Source organism: Magnolia sinica, chromosome 6, assembly GCF_029962835.1.
Source record: "Magnolia sinica isolate HGM2019 chromosome 6, MsV1, whole genome shotgun sequence".
Classification (NCBI taxonomy): domain Eukaryota; kingdom Viridiplantae; phylum Streptophyta; class Magnoliopsida; order Magnoliales; family Magnoliaceae; genus Magnolia; species Magnolia sinica.
The window spans coordinates 7,309,522-7,318,580 of NC_080578.1; the positions used below are offsets into that span (position 1 = coordinate 7,309,522).

The following is a 9,059-nucleotide window of genomic DNA, read 5'->3' on the forward strand; positions in this document are numbered from 1 at the left end:
ATTTTTGAGTGCCGGAGTATCAACCTTCGTACGCTGCTTATCGTATCAAATAACTCTTCATAGGTTCGTTATTTTATCTAATGTTGACTTTGTCTTTAAAAGGCATACTTTTCTTCCGACTCTTCCAGATTAAACTATGAGAACAACTTTGATACTCTGGCAGACTGTCATGGATGATACACAGGCACTTGGAATTTGCTTACAAAGTTCAGAAGTACCATGCTCCAGAAGCTACACTTATTTTATTATTTTAATGGCGGGTTGTTGGACATTCATTAGAGGGTCAAAAATGAAAGACATCCAATGGTCCTATTTCCTTGAATAAGCGTCTACGAATCAGAGGTTAGGATATTTGAGCTGTTCTGATTTTGCAACCATGAGTTAGCAACAACGGGTTCGACAATATAGTCGGTTGAACTTGAGCTAAATATATGCCACACGTATACAATTTCTCAGTGCATGTGTATCGAGCGTAGTATGGAGCCAGAGCATCATATAACTCCTCTTAGATTATGTATGCCTCGTAACCCAAGCATATCTCTAATCATTGTAAGAGCTTTGAATAGGCCAGCCACCTCCTTAGTCCACTAACAGCTCCCTCTCTCACGTTGAAAATTTCCATGTCATCTACAGGATCATAATTGTAATTATGAGGGTATTTTTCAACCAACCCAACCATTTTTGTTATTGACCCACTGCACATGTGGGAGGGGAGTTGAGGCGGGTGAGCTCTAATGCGGTGAGATTTGATTGTGTCATGTGCTGCTGTTAAAGATGAAGATATGCAAAATATGTTTGAAAGTAGTTTATATGGTGCTGACCAATCAAAGCTCGCCACGTCAAGCCTCAGCGCTTCCACTCAGAAGATATGAATGACAAGGAAAACACAATAGAAAAAGGCCACTAATTCAAAAAGATGCCATGTCGACAGATTTCCAAACTTAGCAGACATAAATACCTTTCTTTCTTTCTTCCTTTTGCTTTAAACATGACATGCATTATAGTTGTGCAGCAACAAAGTGAAAAAATAAAAATAAAAATTATTCGCATCTACTTAGTCTCAGTTATATGTAGGGCTGTCAATGGGCTAGGCCGATCTTTGGCTTTGGCTCAGATTTTAAGCGACTTAGGCGGGCCTTTTGGACCAGGCTTATTCAAAAAAAATTCCATTTTGGTTTTTTTGAAACTGCTAAAGCAGGACTTTTAGACCAAGACCACTCAAAATTTCCATTTTGCTTGGCTGGGCGTGGACCATTGACACCCCTTTTATATCATTGTATCTCAGCAAACTATTCCAAAAATTCATTACGAGAGCTGCACTATAGATAACAATGGACAACCACCCAAAAGCTTCTGATTTCTCACTGTGGCCTGACTAACATTTGGATCAGCCCGAATTTTACAATGTCCCATTTTCATGGCGGATGACCCAGAGGGATGTGAAGCTAGTTTTGAATATTAGGATTATATTATCAATACAGCCACAGAATCAGGTGACACAAGCCGAATCGACCCACCCTAAAAAAAGAAAAAAAGAAAAGAGAGGAGCCAGGTCACCTGTATTAGTCAATTTGGGGTGCATCGGCTTTGACAAGTGTCCGATTGACAATATGCTTACAATGCCCAATTTTATACTTTTTCAATTTTCACTCATTTTGCATTTAAGCTAAGGAGAAATCTTACAAAATCATTTTATATTAGATTTAGTCCTATTTTAGTGATCAAAACAAAAAAGCTCTAATGGGATTCAATAAAACAAAAACTTTATTTTTCATGTTTTCATCTTCTTTATGTTTATTGTCCTTCTTTAAAAAAAAAAAACAAATCCTCTATATTGAAACTTCCTTCTCTCCTCCTCCCCTTTTTTTCCTCTATATCCAGAATCACAATAGGATGGATGGCATAACACAGGTAGCTGTATGGAAGATAGGGCTAAAATGGTCATTTGCTCGTACATAATAGTGCTAATAGACAACTCTGGAAGATTTTGCAACTAAAGTATCTAAAAAAATAGAAACAGTATGTATAGCTGTCATACAACTGGAGGAAGATTGCAGCAATCGGCAAAAAAAAAATGAAGTTAAAATGGATTAAGAACTTCATACTCTGGCAGAATATGGTGGCTCATACGTGTGCATTAACCAATTGCACAAAGGCATGCATGTGGCTAAAATAAGACCGTTGAAATTATGGACCTCTCTTTAGATGGGGAATAGAACAAAAGACAACAACAATGGCGTCCAAACTTGCCAATCCATGCGTATCAAGTGTCCTGATTCCACCGGAAAATGTCAATCAATCAGAAATCAGATGTCTAGATTTTGGGGTTATTTGTGACTATGAAATGCATAATTGAAGTGACTGTAAGCCACGTGAATACTTTTAAAGTGCATGCATATTAACAACAACAGTAAAGGCAGAGCATCAAATAACTCCTCATCAGAGAAAAAGGTCCACATAATAGATAAATAATAATGTGTAGTACAATGAAAAATGTCGTGTTTGGATATACGTTGATGAGCTATTGATTTGATTGACATGATAACCTATTGATTTGATTAACATAAGCAATAAATTAAGTAAACAAAAATTGCTTTTCTACTGAGGAAAGGCTTCCTCTGCCATTGTAACCAAATGCATCCCTCTATAATCTCTCTCCTCTCTTTCCTCCCCTCTTTCCTTTCTTACGTGGACTTTTCAATTTATTTTAGTGGTTTTGATTGAAGAAAGTAGATGACTGAATAGTTACTATAGTGATTGTGGCTCTATGGGGAAATATTTTAAGATTGTAACAATGATTCTAGGATTAGGATTTCAATTTAGAGTTAAAAAAAAAAAACAAACCCAAGTTTTAAGATTTTTATTTTTAAATGATTTTATCTAAGTATCAGTTAGTAACCATGTTATTTATCAAACATACTCATATACTGAATTAGTAACAAGTTCAATTACTAAGTAGCTGAAGCAAAACGACTTGCCACCTAGACAGAAGATTTTCAGAGAACTGTAGTTGGCAATGTGAATATGCCATAAACCAAAAATGAGGATAGTAACACAGCGGCAACTCAGCCGCACATGTTCCATTGGGCTTTTTATTTATTTTTTTAAATATCTAAACATCCATTTTTCTCGGACAAGAAAGACCTTTCTGATGCATGGATCACCGTTAATTTTGGCCCATGGAATGTTCACAATGTACTCTATCTGATGAATGGCTAAGATATCCAACAAGTGTTCCGCCACCTGGGGCCCTCATTCCAAAGATTAGTGCTATCATGCAGCTCACATCATAGTTCTATGAACATGAGTTTCAACATGAGGTCACGGGTGTTGCCTGCGACCCTATGGCTCGGTGGTAGACTCACATGAGTTTCAACCTGAGGTCACAGGTTCGGGCACCCATTGTGATGTGAGTGCACGGGCATGTGGGGGGTGTTTGGGTGTGTGGAAAAAAAGAAAAAGAAAAAGAAAAAAAACAACTGGTTCCACACCCTACACAACCCAAACATTCGTGGTAGCAAACAGGTACGCTGATTTGGACTGTTGATCCTGTGGGGTTAGGCCTCTGTACTTAAAAACTGATCAGTGGCCTACAAATGGACCTCTACATTCAATGGCTCAGATTTTTGGCATATAGCCCACCAGTGAGCCACTAGATCAACATCACTACACTACACATGCTTTGCACGTGCACAAGCAACAGCTGCATAGAACCCTAAAGCGAGGTGCATGATAGAATTTCTTTTTTTCCAAAAGCACGGTGGGGACTGGGGAGTTGCATGATACTCGGGCAGCGCCTAACGCTTTATGCACAGGCACTCAGAAATTTGTACGCCCTCAGTTGTGGAACTCACAGTCGCAAAGTCAGCTGGTGGAAAAACCCTAACCTCTGCTTCGTGGACACTAGCTTGCTGAAGCAGGACCGTTGGATACCTTTCAAGTTAAACCGTCCAATACAACGGTCAAGTACTAAAAAAGCGTACTTTTTGGTTCACGATAAATACCTAAAATTTGTACAGTTTATTTCGGCGTACTCCTCTGCCACTATGCAACTTCTGAGTAATTTCTAGGTACCTGCGTGTCAGCCATCACACTCTGCCCGAGTATCAACGTCTTTTCCTTTCTAACTAAATTCAACGATAGGAAAATCTCTGATACTCCGGCATTCAGTTTTGATGATAAGCAAGCACTGAAAAACTCGTACACGTGGCATAGATATCCATTTGTCATGGAAAATATCCAGCTGTCCTATTTCATGAAACAAGCGCCCACAAATCGAAGGCTAGGATTGTTTAACAAACTTGATTTTGGGATTATGATTTATTTACACTAGGTTACATAATTCATACGGTTTAATTTGAGCCACCTATACAACTTCTGCGTGCCTGCGGATCAAGCATCGTACGCTACCAGAGTATCAAATAGGCAACTCCGTAACGTGAAATTCCGGTAAGCACCAGGGAAAAAAAGAAAAAAAGAAACTCGATTAAGAATTGATTAAAATTACGATTTTGCCACCCGTCAAATCGCTTCCATTTCATTCATTTCATTTCTTCCATTTTTATCTACAGAGAACCATCTATCATCTCTCATCCAAACGACGGGAAAAAAACAACAGAGGAGAAGGGGAAAAAGAAGCAGTAAAAACGTCAACAATCCGAGGGTAGAAGCGTCAAATTGAAATTCAAGGGTACCTTCCAAAATCCGCCAGCTTCCTCGATCTGTTAGCACAGAGCGAAGGAGCGGCCGACCAGTGGTGCCGGTTCGCGGACCGTAACTCCCCCGAAAATCCCGTATCGTGTCGGTGCCGGTTGGGGCTCGCCCTCACCAACGGGCTCAAACAAAATGTGAGACCCGACACGTTTCGGGCATGTTGAGAACCGGTACGCCTTTTCGGTACTGATCCGGTCGTTACAGCAACTGGTTTCGGCCGCCCTTTTGAAGATTCCGAAGAGTATCCGCTACCGACGGGTGATCCGTCTCCCTTTTCTTCTTCACCTTCATCTCTCGTCGTCGGAGAAAGGCCCCGATCTGTCATCCGGCAGGTTCTCCGGTCGCCGGTGCCACAGATCTCGTCGTCTAGAGAGAAAAGACGCGATTTTTTCTTGCGGAAGGCCGAAAGCCAGGAGGAAGAAGAGGGACCGTTTGGAACCCTAGAAGGATCCTTTTCTCTTTGTTTCTCTCTCTCTTTCTTTTCCGATCTGGAAACGCCGAAGAAAGACGAGAGACGAGAGAACGGCCCGTTCCTCTTCTTCTTCTTCTTCTCCGAGAAGGTGGGTCCCACCTGCGGCGTACTGTAGAAGAGCGAGTGATGGCGGTAGTGATCCCACGAGTCGGTGACGGATTGGCGGCAGACGTAGGGGGAAACGGAGCGAGGGAAGGCCAGCGGCGGGGGGTCAGATTTCCGTCGATCTTCGCCGGATTCGGCTTCTTTGACTTGGGCGGCGAGGAGAGAGAGGAGGCGCTCTCTGAGACAGGAAGCGCATACACCGACGCTGCCCGGCGCGCAGGGATGGCGCTTACACCTCATTGCCGGTGTATGTGCGTTCTCGAACCTGTCATTCTCTTTTCTTCACTGCCGAGAGATGAAGGGAGAGGGAAATGCCCTAAAAATCGGAGAAAACTCACGGCCTGGATTTCCTCATTTCATCCGCAGGGTTACAGATGGGATGGCCTCTTTTGCCCTTTGGATTTGGGATTTTTGGGCGGATTTTTATGTGTTTTTCGAACCTCTTGATGGATGGATTGGTTTGTTTGTTTTTAAGGTCAAACGACTCGAGTTTTTATTTATTTCTGGACACGCGGTTCGGAAATTGCCCTCTCCACCGTGAAATTTATATCACGGGATTCATGGAGATTTGACGTATTTGCCCCTGAAAGTGACGGCAAATGAAGCGTCTTTACGCGGGCGATGATAGGACGTTTTGGTAATTCTGGTTCTGATGAGCGGAACGGATTGGCCACTCCCCCTGCGACCAGGCCCGTGGCTTATGGTCGGTGCTCCGTGGGCCCTACCATGATGTATGTCTTTCACCCATTCCGTTCATCAATTTTTAAAGATCATTTTACGTACAAAGCCAAAAATGAGCTATATCTCGATTTTAAGCGTACCACATTACAGGAAACATTGTTGAATGAGTGTCGACCATTAAAAACATTTTGGGAGCCATAAAAGCTTTGGATCAAACTGATTTTGTTTTTTCGGTTCATCTGGGCCTTTATGACCTAATCAACACATTGGATATCAAATAAACAGTACAGCGGGCCGTGGATATCCAATCACTATTGTTTTCATGTAATGTGGACCACCTGAGATTTATATACCTGTAATGTTTAGGATCAAGACCTAAAATGATCTTTAAAAATGGATGAACGGAATGGATGAAACACATACATCATGGTAGGGCCCACAGAGCACCGACCAGCAGCCACGGGGCTGGTGGCAGGGGGAGTAGCCAATCCGTTTCCATTGGAGACACCGTGGAGTTGGGGGCTGGTTTGGGTGTACGTGGGGCCGGCTGAAATTGATCCGAACCACTCATCTGATGGTCCAGAACAAATCGTGTACGGTTGAACCTTCCTTACCGTGAAATAAGAAGCCTAGTGCCGCTGACCACATGCGACGTACGGATGTCAGATTATGTCCGTTCATGAGGTAGGCCTGATCATGAACGTTTGGTGTTACCCATGTTAACACCTTTGCGGGTGTTGCCTTACCGTGGGCCCACATTGATGATGTCCTGTATATCCACTCCGTCCATTCGTTTCACCAGCATATTTTAGGAAGTGATCAATAAAATTAAGTAAATTCAAATATAAAGACCAAATCATAAGAAATAGTGATAGTTAAACGCCACCGTTAAAAACTTTCAAATGGCTACCGTAATTTTTATTTTCCATCCAACCTGTTGATTAAGTCAAGCAGACCTGGATCAAGGGAAAATACAAATATCAGCTAGATCGAAAACTTTTGTGGCCCACAAAAATTTTTTAATGGTCATTCACTTTTTTTTTTCAACGGTGTGGTCCATCTGAGATTTGGATCTCCTTAATTGTTGGGTTCACGACTAAAATGAGCTGAAACAACGTATGGACGGCGTGGATAAACAACATATTCATCAAGGTGGGCCCCACACGGTGAGTCCTCCCCCGGTTAGATCATCTTATTTCTAACGGATGGTTGGTTTGCATTGGACGTGGATGATTATTCCGCTTTTTTACCGTCCACTTTTCCCCACGAATCCAACGGTCACGATCGTCCCGTTCACCCGAGTTTTGGGCCAGGACATTGTCACAGCTCAAGTGATGAACCCGTGTACAAGGTGCGAAGACCCGATCAGCAGTGAGAAAGTAGGAAGAGCAATCTCGTACCATCAAATCAACGAACTTTCGTGGTCCCGGATTGCTTGAGTGGATTCCTAGTCCGATAGTTAGGACATGCGTTCGGATGATCGAAACTGTTCAAGTGGTTTTCCCCACCACGAAAATGCCGTAGACATGGTAACTGACCTAGACGCTCAATCTACGGACAGATGAAAAACACAGAAAAACCAACGGTTGACATCCAAGTCCATGTCGAACGGTTAGGATCATCTCAAGAGAAAAAAGTAGGCCGTCCAAGGCCCATCAACGTTTGGGGTCTACCTTCTACATTGGATCTTACGTGGATCAGGTGGCTGACTACGATTTCACGTCAGTATTCTGCGGACTACAATTTGGGTCTGTGCAAAACTGCAGCCTGACTAGTTAGAAGGTTTTGTCAATTCGGCAAAAAGCGAAGCAGTTTCTGTTAGAAATCTACAGTTACTCCGAATAATGGCCTTTAACACAGGCTGGGACAGTCACGGTCTTCGATGCCTTTGATCGCAGCCCAATGCACCGTGTCCCACTAGGCTCCGTTCCGTGGTCCGCGGACTAGTAAATTAAATCTGTACTCTACCTCATCGGCTATTCGTATATTACGGATGATCTGGATCGTTCAAGATGTAGGTCCCACCATGAACAGGCCAGACGAAAAGTATTAGTCACCAGAAGTGATAATATCCATTACATCTATGCACAGATTGAATTGTTTAGTGTCAATGATCGGTCGTGCATGGACGGAGATTCAGTGCATCTGCCGAACCCGTGGCTGGCTTCCAGCGGGATTCGGTTGGACCACGTGTTGCTCTTATAGCGTGTTTGGCCGGGTGTATTAGGTGGTATTAGACGGGATGGAATTACTTATAAGCTCATATTATATATCACTGGTCAATCATTGTCATGGATTTGTGGTGGATTTAGGAATGTAAGGATATCTTGAAATGTTGTTAGATAACCGATGGAATTTGGTGATGCTCCATCGAAAATTTTGAAAGACTGTTTGAGAACGCACCGTGAGCGTGTTAGTATGAGAGGGCTGCGGATTGGCCTTTACTCTTACTCCAGTGGTAGACTCTCAACAGGTGGGACCATGGCGTGAGTGTGTGGTGGTGTGTGTGCGTGTGTTAAAAAATAAAATAATAATAATGAGAGGGTCGCACATAAGCTACGGAGAAGTTGAGCCGCGTACGTAATTGACGTTGCCAAGTTCTATGGGTCTGATGTATGTTTTGTATCTACACCCACCATCCATCTCGAGAGATCATTTTAGGACATGAGCCAAAGAATGAGTCTGATCTAAATCTCGAGTGGACCACACCACAGAATAGTGGAGAGACTGATGCCCACCGTTAAAAAATTTTAAGGGCCACAGAAGTTTATTTCCCTCCGTGTGGCCCACTCGAAACTCGGATCTGCCTCATTTTGCCCAGGGCCTGAAATAATCATGAGAAACCGGTGGACGGCGTGGATTTGGATAGATCATGGGTCACGAGTGAGGACACCCCACCCACGCCCGCCGTGATGTGAGGGAGTTTTCCAAACCACCGTCACTTGTAGTGTGGTCCACCTGATAGTTGGATCATGCTGGTTTTTTTAGTTCAGGGGTTAAAATGACTGAAGTAAAGAGGTGGATGGCGTGGATTTAACAGCTACTTCCTGATGGGTCCCACGAGTAGAAACCCACTCCAAAACTCTGT

General features: G+C 43.0%; 1 protein-coding gene across 1 annotated transcript; it reads right to left on the reverse strand.

Annotated features, from left to right (window-relative positions):
• Positions 1-4,493: 4,493 nt before the first annotated feature.
• LOC131248125 (uncharacterized) lies at positions 4,494-5,795 on the reverse strand. The gene has a single exon (XM_058248193.1). It carries the CDS (start codon positions 5,528-5,530, stop codon positions 4,685-4,687), a length of 846 nt encoding a protein of 281 aa, XP_058104176.1. The 5' UTR covers positions 5,531-5,795; the 3' UTR covers positions 4,494-4,684.
• Between the last annotated feature and the right edge of the window lie 3,264 nt (positions 5,796-9,059).

Coding starts and splice junctions, on each gene's coding strand:
- LOC131248125 (XM_058248193.1), bottom strand. CDS start 5,530: ATGAGGTGTAAGCGCCATCCCTGCGCGCCGGGCAGCGTCGGTGTATGC.